The following is a 16,936-nucleotide window of genomic DNA, read 5'->3' as shown; positions in this document are numbered from 1 at the left end:
CCTCCGCCCTGGAATCAACCTCAGCCATGAACAGCTCTGTGGCGTGTTGATTGTGCGGGAGGTTGATGGCCCAGCTGACGTCAAATGGCCCGGCATGTGGGTCTGTTGATTTTAGGCCGGTCTCTTGCCTGCCTTGGGCTGGGTGCCGGTCAAAATGCTCGGCTGGAGTGGATAGCCTGGGTACCGGGTTGGGTTTTTGGCTGGGTGCTGGCCTATTAGTTCCCCGGTGGAAACTGCTCTTAGCAACACGGGAGATGGCAGGTCAAGCGAAAAAACGGAAACCAAAACCGGACCGAACTAGCCGCTATGGTATTTCCCTCGGTTTTGGTACGATAGTAAATTGAACTTTGCCGAAGTGGTTTTGTTTTGTTTTCTCAAAATCGAAAATCAAATTATTTTCATTTATTTAATTATCGTTGTCGTTAGTTCAAGAAAAAAATCAAATAAAAAAACGAAGAACATTTTAATCATCACAAGGTGATTCGATGATTAAGGATGAGTTTCAAACCTGTATTTCGCATTACACGTCCCAGGTTCGATTATTGACGCTAATGAATCGTGCAATGGTGGCCAAGAAAGACTGAAATATCTCTATGAGTCTCATTGGCCCCCAAAATGGTGGATTGCCATGGCGAAATCACCAACTAGTCCTCTTATAAAAAAAATTAAAAACAAGGAACATTTTTTTTATGGAGTACAACGATATATTTTATACTATAGAGAGAGGGATTTCAGTTAAGTCACAAAATGAACAATCTAATTTGATATCAAATTTGTTATATACGAGATTTAAACTTAAAATCTTTTTTATAAGGAAAGAGGAATATCATCTATAATACTGAGCGGCAAAACAATAAACATTTGACTGTAAATCAAAAATCAAAACAAACTTTTGAAAAAACAAAATTTATGTTTGAAAAAAAACATACTTTACATTTGGGTTATTGACTTGACTGTTCGTTGTCCGACCAAGAGGCGTGTCTCCGTCCGCGTAGACACAGCCATCAGGTGCAATCCCCAGCTTCTACCTCAACTTTCCACTTTACACCTGCAGCATCATAACCGTTCGACCAACCAAATTTTATGTCTATTTGTTTCTATATTATTTTATAATTATTTGAACGGATCATAAAAATCATAAAATAGTATGTCCAGGAGAAGAATGGTGACAAGATCCGCACTGAATCCTCCCAAAAGTATTAAAATCAAATAAAAATTCTGAACCGAAGGAAATCTGTGGAGGTAGGGTTTTAATCAGAACCTTCTACGGGTCACGTGCTAATCATGAAGGCTCTGACACGTGTCCCGAACATCCCACGGTACACGTCGCGGAAAATACGTAGTAGGGCGAAGAAAAAAAACAGCTGATAGCATGTAGCCTCCTTCTCCCCAACTTGGTTGGAAAAGTAATAAAGCTCCAGTCTTGACGGCAGAGAGAGCAGAGACGCCGCCACCCTCTCTCTCTCTCTCTAGACACGCGTTAAGAACCCAGAAGTCCGTTCACCATTGCAGGTAGCTTTCTCTCTCCCTCCCCCTCTCTGAGTTTTTTTCTTCATTGTTTGGATTTTTGATGAATTTTTAGTGTATTTTTCTGTGTTTTGTGGTGATTGAGAACATGGGTTTTGTTGGAGAAGTCTGAGATGTCGTGAAGATTTGTTCTTTTTTGTGTTTTTGTGCGTTTTTGTTTTGATTAACGTTGGAGGGTGGCTTTGCTGGTCTGGAAGTTTCAATCTTTGTGTTCATTTGTGTGTGGGAATTGAGGATTTTCATTGGAAAATGTGGATTTAAGGTTATGGATTGCTTGTATGTCTTGATCTTTTGTTTGTCATTAAGAAATTAAAAACAAATAAATTTTAGTACTAGAAATGTTAGCAGTAGAAAGAGAAAATGAAATTTTTGCAACTATAGTATCTGCTGAATTCTAGGTATGCTAGTGAGATGTTGTATAATTGAATGATGAAATGTATATATAGTTCCGCCCGCGAAACATTCAGAGGGAGCCGGTTTATTGATTTCGAGAGAGATGCCGAAGACTCTCCGTGTTGTTGGAACCCTAGTTACATGCTAATTAGAGTCAATATAGCTGTTGATCACTTGCCTTTTTTTGAGGATTTATAGGACGGCTTGGTTAGAAAACGTAGACTCTACGGTAACCAACTGCAATCCCATGATAGGAAGGAGGCGGTTATGGTTATGTCAATATAAGATAAGTCCCTGCTCGTTAGAAAAATACGTTCGCTTACATGATACTAGTCCTATCTACTGGATGGAACATAAGGGTTCTGAGTGAGAAGAAGATTTATCTTTCAGTTTTCATCAGATTCTTTCTTGCTTGCTCACTTGTCTGTGCTAATTCGATAGATTCTTAGTTAGCTCTTATATTCATATGTATTTGTAATATATGGAAATGCTGATCATGAAGTTCCAACATGTGTATGTTTAGGAATTTTTGGTTGAGTAAATACGCTCGAAGAAGAATTATTGCTGATAGGAGTATTGAAGTAAGTTTGTTTGGTGCTATTCTGTGCAGGATATGCTGCATGGAATTGTTACAATTTAGAGTGTCTTGTTCACACTTGTTTTCCTGAAGAAGTCCTTACAAATCACGTTCAAATCTAACGTGGTGTTTCTGAGAGTTTCTACTAACCAATGATCTCAGAATCACAGGGAACTGGTTTAGTCATTACCATTGCTGGAGCGGAATCGTATAGACTGCAACCTTCATTTGGGATCACTGAGCACTTTGAGGATTTCAAGACAACTTGTTAACATATTGGAAATGAAGTCTGACCATACTATTGATATTCTTATCTAACGAGTTCATTTCTTATTGATGGGAATGAGTGATATCTTCTCTGTGGAGCAGTTTGTCTTATCTAGGGACGTGTATTCAAGGTATTAAGGGTTCACGATAATCGACTATATAGTTTTGATGCAAGTTTGATATGATATCCTGTCTGACCAAGGTGATTCACATCAATTATCTGTTGGGTTTAGAAAAGCTGGAATTGACTTGTAGTTGACTGCCTGTCACTCATTATTCAGTACTCACTAGCTTTTCTTTTAAGACGTTAGAAACCTAGAATTGTTCTTATGTTACTAATTCATATCCATTATTTTTCAGGTGATACCCTGTCAGTAAATTATGTTGCGAGCAAAGCAATTAAGTAACCTTTCAAGTAGTGCGAGGTCATTCTTCCTTACCGGGCCACGATGTAGTGCCACAGATGGAAATTCATGCTCTTGCTCTGAAGATGAAACTTGTGTTTCGCAAAGGCAGCTAGCACTTGCCCAAAATCCATCGACCATGGTATCCAAACCTTCAGCAAGGGCAGGAAGCATCCTTTTGGGAGATGCAGTAAAAGTGGCAGGTCTTCGTAAAGCCGAAAGTGTTGACCATACAGCTTCTATTAAAAAGGTTGCAACGGCACCACGATCTTTGGGGAGATCAGAGACTGTAAGTTATGCTAGTACCATGGATGTGGTGCACTCATCACCTCTCGTTGCAGACCAGTTTGCTAAGGCAGGAGTTGCTGCTGTAAATTTTCTGTCTGATATAGTAAATGGCAGGCTTCCTTTATCTGATGGGCTTGGAATCCTTAATAACTGTATGGTTGATCCGACCAGACCCCTCAGTGGTATCAAGCCATCACACGTGAAACAAATAAAAAAAGAGCATTTCACTAGTGTACATCCAAAACAGTCTGCTGAGGTATCAGCTGCATCAAGGCCTACAAGTAACAATCATGGTCAAAAGGGCAAAGGTGAGAAATCCAGTTTCGTTAAAGGTCTAAATCATGTTCCATATACTAGGACGGAAAGCTCAGCGGTACCTCATGTTGTATATTCGGACCGTCATGCGAACAGGTCTATGCCACCGAAATCAAAACCTCATTCAAACTTCATTCCAAATTACAGTTCCAGTGTGCAGGCTTCTGATGCAGAGACCACGGGTCGTGCCTCTAAAAGTTTCAACAGGCCCATAAGAGATTTGAAAATGCCAACAGGAATAGCTCCCCAAATCAACAGACAGTATGCTCACACTGGGAATGTTGTTCATAATGTTTCTCACATACTGCAACAGATGAGATGGGGTCCTGCTGCAGAGGCCGCTCTTGGAAATCTCAACTGTTCAATGGATGCATATCACGCAAACCAAATTTTAAAGCAACTTCAAGATCATTCCGTTGCTCTTGGATTTTTTTATTGGCTTAAGCGGCAAGCAGGATTCAAGCATGATGGGCACACTTATACCACCATGGTTGGGATCCTTGGCCGTTCCAGGCAGTTTGGTGCCATTAACAAATTGCTTAATCAGATGGTGAAAGAAGGTTGCCAGCCAAATGTTGTGACATATAACCGTCTAATTCATAGTTATGGCCGTGCAAACTATTTAAAAGAAGCAATGAATGTGTTTAATCAAATGCAAGAAGCAGGATGTGAACCTGACCGTGTCACCTACTGCACACTAATTGACATCCATGCAAAAGCTGGTTTTCTTGATGTTGCCCTAGGATTGTATGACAGGATGCAAGAGGCTGGTCTTGCTCCTGACACATTCACGTACAGTGTTATGATCAACTGTCTCGGGAAAGCTGGTCATTTAGCTGCTGCTCATCGGCTATTTTGTGAGATGGTTAATCATGGTTGTGTTCCCAATTTGGTCACGTATAATATCATGATAGCTTTGCAGGCCAAAGCAAGGAATTATGAAACTTCTTTAAAGCTCTATCGTGACATGCAGGGTGCGGGATTTGAACCAGATAAAGTAACTTATAGCATAATAATGGAGGTCCTTGGCCATTGTGGATATCTTGAGGAAGCCGAGGCGATTTTTCATGAAATGAAACGGAAGAACTGGGTACCTGATGAGCCTGTTTATGGTCTTTTGGTGGATTTGTGGGGTAAGGCTGGTAATGTGGAAAAAGCCTGGAATTGGTATCAAGCAATGCTTCATGCAGGTTTACGTCCTAATGTGCCTACTTGCAATTCTCTGCTCAGTGCGTTTCTTAGGGTGCACCAGCTGTCAGATGCCTATCACTTGCTGCAGAGCATGATGGGTTTAGGTCTAAACCCATCTCTGCAGACATATACCTTGCTTATCAGTTGTTGCACAGAAGCACAGTCACCATATGACATGAGATTTTGCGGTGAGCTTATGGCAGTCACAGGCCATCCTGCACATACATTCTTACTGTCTATGCCATCGGCAGGACCAGATGGTCAAAACGTGCGAGATCACATGTGCAGGTTCTTGGATCTGATGCATAGCGAGGATAGAGAAAGCAAGAGGGGACTAGTAGATGCGGTAGTGGATTTTCTTCACAAGGCGGGGCTAAAGGAGGAGGCGGGTTCTGTCTGGGAGGTGGCTGCACAAAAGAATGTCTATCCAGATGCTATCACGGAGAAAAGCTCATGCTATTGGCTTATAAACCTGCACGTTATGTCCGACGGTACTGCTGTCACAGCACTATCAAGAACACTTGCTTGGTTTCGCCAACAAATGCTAATATCCGGGATTTGTCCAAGCCGGATTGATATTGTTACAGGATGGGGCCGGCGGAGTAGGGTCACAGGATCTTCTTTGGTTAGGCAAGCAGTGCAGGAACTGCTGAATGTTTTTCGCTTCCCATTCTTCACTGAAAACGGCAACTCAGGTTGTTTTATAGGATGTGGGGAGCCTCTTAACAGGTGGTTGCTCCAATCTTATGTGGAGCGAATGCATTTACTGTAGGCGGTAGCGCTTCTTCCCCTCTGTCATTACCGCACGATTTTTGTTATCCTTCTCGGCGGGGAAGATGATGAGATGATGAGCAGGTTGGGGTTGATTGAGGCCTCTTATGTACTATGACAATGTACTTATGTTGTTCTCATGTGCAGTTGTTTACAAACCAAATAAAATTGTTTTAGCAGAAACCCTCATTTGGATTTTGTTAAGTAGTTGAACAGGACATGCTTTTGATGGAAATGCTTTTGGGATGGTTTTCAACCCACCAAACACCCCTGCAGAGATTCAACGGACATAAAACGGTTGAAAAATGTTTTCGAGTGTTTGGTAGTTTCAGATTGACCGTTAAGTTGGTGAGCTTCCTTCTTCTTTGGACTTGGATTGTCTGCTCTCCCCATGCTCTCCTATTGGTCACGGCTAAACCACGTCAAGATTTTATATTCCCATTACATTTTATCTTATTATTTCTATAAAAAAATCAATAAAAAATGTTGATGTGGCTTAACTGTGATAAGGATTGTCTGCCATTCCACTTCCCGTGCCTTCCTGTTTTGTGTGGTTACGGTTAAACCACGTCAACATTTTATATTGTTTTCTTTATAGAGATAATAAGAAAAAAATAAATAGTAATATAAAATGTTGACTTAACTTAACCGTGATCACACAAACAGAATGTCACTGAATGGCACAAGAAGTGGGATGCCAGACAATCCTTGTTCATATTCGTAATCTTCTTTTGTCACATAAATAATAAATCGAGATATGTACCATAGAAGAAACTTTTTTGGGTATTCCGGAGTTTAACCTTTAGATTTTTATATAAAAATCTACAATTAAGATTTAATGGTTGGTGATCGGTACTTCGAAGTACACAAAAGTTTGTGCACCTAATCAAGATTTACATGTTTTATTCTCATAAGTAAACTTCTTTCTACTCCCAACCTACTTTCTGCACCATATTAATTTAAATTAGAATATCATATATCTCTTCAAACCTAAATTTGTTACCCAAATTATTCTCACAAATCCGATTCAATATGTAATTTATCTTTACATTGATTTTGAAAACTAAAACTAAAAATCAATGTTTTGCAACTCATTCAAGTCGTTATTTCACCCATGAATATTTTGTAACTCATTCAATCTTAAATTTGTCGGCCGAAACAAAAAGTTTTAAGTCATTTTGATTTCCAAGTCATCAAAGACCCCCACTTACAAAGGTTCCACCCAACAAAAAAGAAACGTAAAGGTAGCCTTCTCAAGGAAGTACTCAAAAGTTTTCTTTATTTATTTATTTTTATCAATTATTGCATATCCTACTTTTTCTTGGGGAATTAAACTATATATTTTTATAAAAAAAAATTAAAAAAATTAGCCTTCTCAAGGAAGTACTCAAAAGACACTATTTATTAAGAAGCAATGTGTACTCACTTGCGATGGCTCAAAATTAAATTAGTAATATGAAGTTCTAAGTTCGACATTATTAATAACGGTTCAAATCTTATTAGTATGCGAGACTCGTGTTTTTACGGTTTATTTAAATTTTCAACTTATACCCAGTATCTGGTTTAAAATTATATGAGAAATGCTAAATAGAATCTCTCAAAATTAAAAATCTTTATGAACTTTCTGTCACCTTAAGTTTTTAACCCAATATTTTATAACATTGACATAAAAAATAATGTTAAACTGTAAAATAACAGATAATTCATAATAAGTCTCACTTGTTGTGAGCAGCGTTTCTCAAACCACGTTCTAAAACCAAAACAAAAACGAAACCATAATTAACAACATTATTAAGAAAGTCTAATCACAATTCCCACGCACATATAATATAAATATTCTTAATCCGCCTTTCTCCCGTTACTTATTTCCTCATCAAACCTCTAATGGCCTTTCCTCTTCCATAGCCACTTCTACTAGTAGGTAGCGTCTCTCTCTCTCTTTCTCCCCCCATTCTGTCTCTCTAAAAATCGCCGCTGATCACTCATCGCCGCCGTCCCCCTTGTGAAATTCCAGTCCTTCCCCATCCATCCTCCCCCGGCAAGAATCCGTACAACTTTCTCTCTTTATACATCGAGATATATGTATAGGTGCACATATATACAGATAAAATAGAGAGAGAATTATATATATATATATGCATGTGAGTTGGGGATTGGGAGAGAGTTCGATACATGGGTAATAAGAAGCGAAAGGCTGCTCCGCGACCCAAGCAGTCGCCGGCGGCTGTTCAGCCACTCCCGGTGGCCGATGGAGACGCCGTCGTTTCGTCCCAATCAGACGCCACTCTGGCTCTCGTCGAAGCCGAGCCCGATGCCCTACTCCTCTCGAATAACAAGATCGAATCCTTGCCGTTGCCGATGATCGAATCGGACGGCGGGGCGGCGAAGGTGGAATGCGAGCGGGCCCTGACCGCTCTGCGGCGGGGGAACCACACCAAGGCGCTGCGGCTGATGAAGGAGTCGTGCCAGCGGTACGAGAACTCGGTTCACTCGGCGTTGATTCACCGAGTCCAGGGCACTGTGTGCGTCAAGGTCGCCTCGATTATCGACGACCCCAACTCGAAGCAGCGGCATTTGCGAAACGCGATCGACTCAGCGCGCCGAGCCGTCGAGCTTTCGCCGAACTCGATCGAGTTCGCGCACTTCTACGCCAATTTGCTCTATGAGGCGGCCAACTACGGGAAGGAGTACGAGGAAGTGGTGGCGGAGTGCGAGCGGGCGTTGGCGATTGAGAAGCCGGTCGATCCCGCCAGGGAGAGCTTGCAGGAGGAGAGCCAGCAGAAGATATCAACGGCCGATGCTCGAATTGGGCACGTGCAGAATGAGCTGAGGCAGCTTATTCAGAAGTCCAATATCGCTTCGATTTCGACTTGGATGAAGAATTTGGGCAATGGGGAGGAGAAGTTTCGGTTGATTCCTATTCGGAGGGTCACGGAGGACCCAATGGAGGTGAGGCTGGTGCAGACCAGGCGGCCTAATGAGATTAAGAAGGCCACTAAGACACCGGAGGAGAGAAGGAAAGAGATTGAAGTGAGAGTGGCAGCGGCGAGGCTCTTGCAGCAGAAGTCTGATGTGCCTCAATTGGGAAATGAGGGTGAGAAGAGTGATAGGGGATTAGATTTGTCGTCTGGGTCTAGTCAGAGAGGTAGTGAGAGGAGAAAGTTTGGGAACTTGAGGAAAAATGGGTCCTCAGCGGAGAGGAAGGATTGGGTTCGGTCATTTTGGAAATCATTGACTGTTGATATGAAGAAAGAGTTACTTAAGGTTAGAGTTAGCGATCTTAAGGCGAAGTTTAGTTCGTCTAAGGATGGTTTGGCAAATGAGGTTTTATCAGAGGCATTGACATTTGCGGAGAGTAATAGGAGCTGGAAGTTCTGGGTTTGTTGTAGATGTAATGAGAAGTTTGTGGATTGTGAGTCCCATATGCACCATGTTGTGCAAGAGCATGTGGGAAACCTTATCCCCAAAATGCAGTCAGTTTTGCCTCAAAATGTTGAAAATGAATGGACTGAGATGCTGCTTAATAGTTCTTGGAAACCGTTGGATGCATCGTCTGCAGTTGGAATGCTTACGGATCAAAGAAAATGCAAGGAGCCTGAATTTGTTGAGGATTTCTACTCTGGGAATCATAACAAGGATTGTGATGAGTGCTTCAAAGATGCGTGGGATTCTTCGCCTGAGAAGGAAAGGCTTGGGGATAGTCCTAGTGGCTGTACTGTTGAGGGAAATAACCATAAGAAACTTGCCCATGTTGAGTGTGGGGAGTGCGAGGAGGGCAATGGGTCAATTGCTTATTCTTCTGTTGCTAATGGTTGGCCAGTATCTGATGATTCTGAGTGCGAAAAGCTTCTTGAAAGAATTCATGCCTTATTTGAGGTGCTTATCAGGCACAAATATCTTGCTGCAAGCCATCTTAACAGGGTGATACAATTTACAATGGATGAGCTACAGGCTTCCTGTTCTCAGCTTCTCAACCACGGTGTGGAACAAACACCTATGTGCATTTGCTTTCTAGGAGCTACCCAGCTTAGGAAAATACTCAAGTTCTTGCAGGACCTGTCCCATGCTTGTGGTTTAGGTAGATATTCTGACAAAAGTAGCAGTCCTGCGGATGATGCAAATAACACAAATAAGGGTGTAGAGATTAAAGAGAGGATTGTTCTCAATGGAGATGCATCCTGCCTCATTTTGGATGAGTGTCTATTGTCATCTGAATGTACATGTAATGTTGGTCATCCTGTCACTGACGCTGCTCCTGTTGCTGTCGTTGGTAATGAAAATGGGGTTCCTCCTGATTCCGATGCTCTGCTGTCCTGGATATTTGCAGGTCCAACTAGTGGGGAACAACTGACATCCTGGGTACACACAAAAGAAGAGAAAACAAAACAAGGGATGGAAATCCTTCAGATGCTTGAAAAGGAGTTTTACCACCTGCAGTCTCTCTGTGAGAGAAAGTGTGAGCATTTAAACTACGAAGAAGCATTACAGGCAATGGAGGATCTTTGTATTGAAGAAGGTAAGAAGAGGGAAAGTGTCACAGAGTTTACCCACCGAAGCTTTGAGTCCATTCTAAAGAAGAGGAGAGAAGAGCTTCTCGGGAGAGAGAATGATGTGATGTTCCTCGGCAGTAGGATTGAATTAGATGCCATATCAAATGTGTTAAAAGAATCTGAAGCTCTAAATATTAATCAGTTTGGATATGAGGAAACTTATGGTGGTGTGACTTCTCAGTTATGTGACTTGGAACCTGGGGAAGATGATGATCGGAGAGCCAAAGATTATGTACATCAGGTGGACACATGTGTACAAGTTGCAATTCAGAGACGGAAAGAACAATTATATGTAGAGGTCAGTTGATAGATTCTCAGTTGGCTTACCTTTTAATTAAAATAATGATATTGATCGTTGCCATTTTACCTCAGCTGTTTTTTCATGCAGCTTAGCAAAATAGATGCACGGATTATGCAAAATGTTACTGGAATGCAGCAAATGGAAGTTAAGCTTGAACCTATTTCTGCCCATGATTATCGGTCGATACTGTTGCCTCTAGTGAAGTCATACCTGCGGGTATGTATTAAACAAATTTAATCTTTGTGCCATGTTTAAAGCTTCTGAGTTTAACAGTATGTATTCTTGTGTCTATATCTATAGGCACATTTGGAGGATCTGGCTGAGAAAGATGCCACAGAAAAGTCTGATGTTGCAAGGGAAGCATTTTTAGCAGAACTTGCACTTGATTCTAAGAAAGGTATCAGAGGAGTAAACGATAATTTGAGACATTCACAGGAAAAAACAAAGGATAAGAAGAAGAACAAGGAGTTTAGAAAAGCAAAAGATTCAAAGGTTTTAATCGTGTTTTCTGGTTGTTATTTTCTTTGTGGTGTTCAATATGCATGTTACAATTCCACGACGACATCGTTATATACGATTTTTTTTTCTTACTTCTGTAGGGTAGTGGGGTTTCGGACGAGTACTATCATCATGATGAAACTTCTGAGCTGTATGTCTCCTTGCTCCTAACATGCACAGTCGTATTGAGTACTGGTTTGGTACTGAGGTGCTTTTATAAAAATTAGTTGAGCTCAAAATTGTGTTTGGTAAACACTTAAAAACAGCTTATTTTCACAGTTTTGGGTGAAAAAAAGCTGAAAACGTGGAGTAGCAAAAATGAGCTTATTCTCACAGCACAGCAGAAGCAGTTTTTTTTTCAAAGCACAACAATACCAAACCACCTCATAATGTTATCCTTCCTTTATAATTGCTGGGTACTGGCTATAGTTTATTTTTATGTATATTTGATGTGTCTCTTGCTGCAGTTCCTTTCCAGGGGCATCTGGTAGTGAATTTCCAGATTCTGAGCTGGTGATTTCTTTGAATGGCGATGACTTCAAACAGCTGGAAGAGGAATGCAAACGGAGAATTGAACTTGAAGAAGAGGAAAGAAAGCTGGAAGAAACGTTAAAGTTTCAAAGACAAATTGAAAAGGAAGCTAAGCAGAAGCACCTTGCTGAGCAAAATAAGAAATGTACTCAATTGCAAGCAGAGAAGGTGGTGGAGGGACCGCTTGATGTTAACTTGGAGCCTTGTGCTAATGGTCAAGATGTTAATGAGCCATTCAAGCCTTCTGTCCAGGTAATCATTGTTAGGCTGTGCCCTTCTTGTATCTGTTTCCTTCTTTCTAGGTTAAATTTAATAAATAATTGGTATATTTAACTGAATGCTAAAGATATTTGAAGAGGAATACTGTCTAAATTAGAGGATATTTAGAGAAAGTAGGAAAACTAATGATAGTGTTTTCTAGGAGCAGTTGGCACAGAAGACTGGATTCCCCAACAATTTAGAAGGCGTGCCTGTTAACCTGGCAAATGGTTCTGCAGTGCCAGTCAATTCTCCTACTGTTTCTGGTGCTCATCAAGCTAAAGTTAACCAAGGTTGATGTAGGATTTCGTTGTATGAGGTTGGGGTTAATTTAATAATAGGAGATGTTCTCATTGTGTATCTTCTTGAGCAGGCCTGCCAAATGGAGGAATTCTAGAAGATGATGGTTATTTGCCTTCTGATCGACGGACAGGAAGGAAAAACCGAAGACAGAGGAGTTCCACAAAAGTGCTTGATGGAAAGTCTCGAGGCTTGTCATCTGGAAAGGAAAATGTTGAAGTTGGGAGGTCAAGTGTGGAGGGTTCACATGACAATCTTCTTACCAACAACAGTAAGTTTACATATCCTTCATGGTTTCCACTCTAGTTTCGATGATTGATTATTTTGACAGTACGTTGAACAATGTCAACATTAGTTGCCCTGTCATTGTTTGCTTGTTGACTAGCCAATTTTGTCCTTTTGCGTATTCTCATTTTATAGTTAAGGGAAAATGTTTACCTAAGATTGTTGGTAATATCTTTATAAAAAGATATTTCTTTTGTAGTATGAATTTCTATTTGGTAACCTCATCTCTACTTGCTCATCCAAAATGTTTTCTAGTAGTTTATAATAAAATTAGAATTTTATATGCTTAGTGATTCGTACTATGGTCTCATTAGCATGAAGTTTATGTCCTTTCATTTGAACACACTGTTTTTACTGCTCTGCAAATATGACCAAAGATCATCTATCCTTTTTTTTTTGGGGAAATTTGGCGTTAATATGAGCATGAGTTTTGTTAAGTGAAAACCGGTTATACTGTTTTGGCAGACAATGGAACAAGGGAATTGAGACAGCAACGAGCAGAGGAAGATGATGAAGAAAGGTTCCAAGCTGACCTTAAAAAGGCCGTACGCCAAAGCCTAGGTAAAATTATTCTCTTATTTATGCGATCTCTTTGTTATGTTACTTATTCTTTACATGTATAAACCTCTGACCATGGTTGTCACAATGGTACCCCTCTATAATAAAGAGGTCTAGGATCAACCCATGGTAGGGCTGAGGTATGTGGGGAAGAAATTCCGCCTCCATGTTTGTAGTTAACTGATGATGATTTCCATATTTGTTTGACTAGTCTGTCGGATGGTCTACAATGAACTAGATAAGATAAGTAGTCTCAGATTTGTTCATGTTAGAGTACAACTGTAAGTGAGTCAGATCAGTAACCTTGACTTGTTAGGAAAATCGAAAAGCTATCATCTCTGGTAGATTTTGCACCAGTTTTAGTTGTTGTCATCAGGAAAAAGCATTAAGTAGGTATTGAGAGCATTTCTTCGTCTTGAAATATAATTCTGTGCAATAATCTGGTTCGGAATCATGCATGAATAACAAAGATATACAGACAGCAAGTATGTGATCCAAGTATGATTAATAGAGGGCTTAATGATAAATTGAGGGCTTGTGGAGAGTGTATAATGCAGTCTAAAAATACGCTAAACCTTGTCAAGTTGTGCTACTACTAGCCGTCTCACTGATGCATTTTTTCCATCAGGTGAGGCTCTGAGCACTTACCATATAGTATGATATTTTGTGCAACTGTTTGACCTTTTTTATTCATGCTATTTCGCAGACACATTCCAAGAACGTCAGAAGTTTCCTGTAGTTTCAAAATTGAGGATGGCCAGAAGAATATCCCCGGATGTAGATAATGGTGTTTTACACAATGACTTCGCAAATGAAAATGTGAATGAAACCGATATATTTGGCACAGGGTTAAAGAATGAAGTTGGTGAATACAACTGCTTTCTGAATGTTATCATACAGGTCTGTGAGTGCTTGTCAAATTTATGTTCTTAGTTCATTTTTCCTGAGCATCTTATTGATAGTGAAACGTTGCTTTTTAATTTTGTCATTACAGTCTTTATGGCATATTAGACTGTTTCGAGATGAGTTCCTTCGGAGATCAACATCAGAGCATGTTCATGTGGGGAGTCCTTGTGTTGTCTGTGCATTGTATGAAATCTTTACTGCTTTGAGCAATGCATCTGCAGATACTCGTAGAGAAGCAGTTGCCCCTACTTCTTTGAGAATAGCTTTAAGCAACCTGTATCCAGAAAGTAATTTCTTCCAGGAGGTATATTTAGAGAATTTGATTGTATCCCTTGCCTCTCGTACAACTCTACAATTATTCTGAAGTCATAATTGGCTCATATGTCATGAATTTATCTTCATTTTTGGAAGCTGGTACTAACATTTTAGCAACCGAACAGGCTCAGATGAATGATGCTTCTGAAGTTTTGGTGGTCATATTTGATTGTCTTCACCGGTCATTTACTCCTGGTTCAAGTGTTTCTGATGCTGAATCAGTGGAAAGTAGTTGTCCAGGGTCTTGGGATTGTTCAAACAATGCTTGTATAGTGCATTCCATCTTTGGCATGGACATTTTCGAACGAATGAATTGCTACAATTGTGGTTTGGAGTCCAGACATCTCAAGTATACTTCCTTCTTCCATAACATAAATGCCAGTGCTCTACGAACAATGAAGGTATCAGTTAACAGCTTTTATGATTGTTTATTTTCTTGATGGTTGAAATTTTTAGTCTAAGCAACTTTTTACTGTTTCGGCATCGTAACTGATTGCACCTATCTCTTTTTATCTTTCTTTGCTATTCAGGTTATGTGTGCAGAAAGCTCCTATGACGAGCTTCTAAATCATGTGGAGATGAATCACCAGTTAGCCTGTGATTCTGAAGCTGGTGGCTGCGGGAAGCTCAACCATATCCATCACATTCTTTCAACCCCACCACATGTTTTCACAACAGGTGACTAGAAGACTTATCATGAGAATATTCATTGCTCACTTATGTTTGTAAAGAGGGGAACTGGCTTACCCTGAAAACTCATCAACATTTTTGTTTCGTCATGCAGTTTTGGGCTGGCAGAAGACATGCGAGAGTGCTGATGACATCAAAGCAACATTGTCAGCTCTTAATACTGAGATAGATATCAGCGTCCTTTATCGTGGCCTGGATCCAAAGACCACTCACAACTTGGTTTCTGTGGTATGCATATTTGGATAACCCTCAATGTTGTTGTCATGCATATAGTAGCGTTCTGTTTTCCCAAAATGCAACCTTCATTGCGTATTTTTCCTCTGGTTGTGAAATGACAACGGCTTACACTTCTTATCCATAAACTTGGATTCCTCTGGCCTTTTTATTTTTAATATATCCAATTTCTTTTGTTTAATTGGAAACTGGCTCCTATGTTATTGGTGCATAACTTTTGAATCTCAACAAGAATTTATAGATACCGCTCTCTTGTTTTATCTCATATCTACGATTTACTTTTAGGTTTGCTACTATGGACAACATTACCATTGCTTTGCCTATAGTCATGACCGTGGATGCTGGATTATGTACGATGATAAAACTGTCAAGGTAAAGTCGGTTATTCTAGTGTAAATCATGCCTTATTTTGCTCTTCTTGCCGCCTTCGTTATAATCTGTATCTGATGTGTCTACAGGTGATTGGTGGCTGGGCTGATGTTCTTACCATGTGTGAAAGAGGGCATTTGCAACCACAAGTTCTTTTCTTTGAAGCTGTAAACTAGGCTTTTTCTGGAACTCATTACGTTTTCAGACTTCGCAAGAGAGCATTGGTGTTGTAACATCCCTTCGTCGTCTACTAGGAGGAATTGTTCATAGCAACCGCATTCCATCCTTCCAGTTAGACGGTAAAGTATGCAACGTCAGTTTCAGAAAAAAAAGGATAGAAATGTTCCGGTCGAAGTCCAGAGTTATGATATAGAATCAACAGTTTTGTGATATTATCAAGAATTTTTGTGGGAGCAGCTGGTCCTTGACGAAGAACCGTGTATCTAAAGAGTTTCACCATCGAAGAGCCGAAAAGTCTAAGCTTGTGGTACGTTTACCTTCGAATAGTCTTCTGCACAATCAGGTCACTGTCCTGCAACTTTCCTTTAAGGTTGGACTCTTCGACGAAGAAGGCAGCAACAACTACTACGGCCTGTCTGGGTGTATGTATGCGAACTTACAGCCTCTCTGGGCGTATATATGCGTATTTACGGCTTGTCTGGGCGTATTTATGCGAATTTAAGGAGCGTACTATATGCCGTTTCGATAAGTGGCATTGATTACCAGTTGGTTCTCAGAGGATGTAACAGTTGTAACTGGGGAATATAGGTTTGAGAAAATTAAAGTGTTTGCTTGAGACGTTTTTAAATTTTTATATAAAATTTTCCCCAAGTTTTGAAAAGGTTTTTGTATAGATCACTTTATGGCCCTTCCCCTTTTGGGTCTTTGGAACTGCGGATTACAGTAAATTTGTTGCTTCATTTTGATACTACAATTAGGTTAAAAATGAAGATCTATTGCCCTTTCTCCTCTTCTTAACTTTGTTTTTACGAGAACTACAATCTAGCAGTATTCCTTCTCTTGTAGAGGAGGTCTAAGTTCTGACTCTTGGGGAAGATATGTTATCCCCAAAGTAAAACAACCCTTCTGCTCGGCATTGTTAGACCACTAAGGCCGACTTTCTCTAATTTGGGAAAGTGGACTCGTGATCTCTTTAAATCTTACAAAAGCGAATGACACCCTGGTATACATTTGACTAGAGACTTGTCTAACTGCTAGTCAGAGTTCGGTTTCCTCCAATGTAATTTAAATTTGTCTACATAACATGACAAACAAGATAAAAGTTTAATAATTTTGGCATGTGTTGCACATATCAATAGAGTCATGACTTCACCACAGTGACCTCAAAAATTCAGAAGAAATCAAATTTAGAAACTAGAAGTTGGGATTTGCCACGTCATTCAGGGAG

General features: G+C 40.2%; 2 protein-coding genes across 7 annotated transcripts; both read left to right on the top strand.

Annotated features, from left to right (window-relative positions):
* Nucleotides 1-1,345: 1,345 nt before the first annotated feature.
* LOC126601019 (pentatricopeptide repeat-containing protein At1g18900-like) lies at nt 1,346-5,916 on the top strand. 5 transcript variants are annotated; one of them, XM_050267742.1, is made up of 4 exons: nt 1,379-1,512; nt 2,444-2,501; nt 2,668-2,895; nt 3,125-5,916. In XM_050267742.1, exon 4 carries the CDS (start codon nt 3,146-3,148, stop codon nt 5,732-5,734), a length of 2,589 nt encoding a protein of 862 aa, XP_050123699.1. In that variant the 5' UTR covers nt 1,379-1,512; nt 2,444-2,501; nt 2,668-2,895; nt 3,125-3,145; the 3' UTR covers nt 5,735-5,916. The 5 variants fall into 5 exon arrangements, with proteins under 5 accessions (XP_050123697.1, XP_050123698.1, XP_050123701.1 ...); XM_050267740.1 differs by lacking the exon at nt 2,444-2,501 and having other exon boundaries at nt 1,346-1,512; nt 2,531-2,895; XM_050267741.1 differs by lacking the exon at nt 2,444-2,501 and having other exon boundaries at nt 1,346-1,512; nt 2,531-2,966.
* Nucleotides 5,917-7,559: 1,643 nt separating this feature from the next.
* LOC126601017 (uncharacterized) lies at nt 7,560-16,369 on the top strand. Of its 2 annotated transcripts, none has more exons than XM_050267734.1 (15): nt 7,560-10,581; nt 10,672-10,800; nt 10,885-11,076; nt 11,184-11,233; nt 11,550-11,865; nt 12,035-12,164; nt 12,245-12,442; nt 12,922-13,017; nt 13,721-13,914; nt 14,009-14,224; nt 14,361-14,636; nt 14,766-14,913; nt 15,020-15,153; nt 15,445-15,531; nt 15,618-16,369. In XM_050267734.1, the coding sequence occupies exons 1-15, from the start codon at nt 7,906-7,908 to the stop codon at nt 15,702-15,704; spliced, it is 4,929 nt and encodes a 1,642-aa protein (XP_050123691.1). In that variant the 5' UTR covers nt 7,560-7,905; the 3' UTR covers nt 15,705-16,369. The 2 variants fall into 2 exon arrangements, with proteins under 2 accessions (XP_050123691.1, XP_050123692.1); XM_050267735.1 differs by having other exon boundaries at nt 7,562-10,581; nt 12,041-12,164.
* The last annotated feature ends 567 nt before the right edge of the window (nt 16,370-16,936 follow it).

The sequence above is a fragment of the Malus sylvestris genome, chromosome 14 (assembly GCF_916048215.2).
Source record: "Malus sylvestris chromosome 14, drMalSylv7.2, whole genome shotgun sequence".
Lineage (NCBI taxonomy): Eukaryota > Viridiplantae > Streptophyta > Magnoliopsida > Rosales > Rosaceae > Malus > Malus sylvestris.
Note: the sequence above shows the minus strand (reverse complement) of the source record. Positions and strands in the feature narration are given on the sequence as shown.

Coding starts and splice junctions, on each gene's coding strand:
- LOC126601019 (XM_050267740.1), top strand. CDS start 3,146: ATGTTGCGAGCAAAGCAATTAAGTAACCTTTCAAGTAGTGCGAGGTCA.
- LOC126601017 (XM_050267734.1), top strand. CDS start 7,906: ATGGGTAATAAGAAGCGAAAGGCTGCTCCGCGACCCAAGCAGTCGCCG. Junction 13,018..13,720: donor GGCCGTACGCCAAAGCCTAG/GTAAAATTATTC, acceptor GCTATTTCGCAG/ACACATTCCAAGAACGTCAG. Junction 14,637..14,765: donor GTGCTCTACGAACAATGAAG/GTATCAGTTAAC, acceptor TTTGCTATTCAG/GTTATGTGTGCAGAAAGCTC.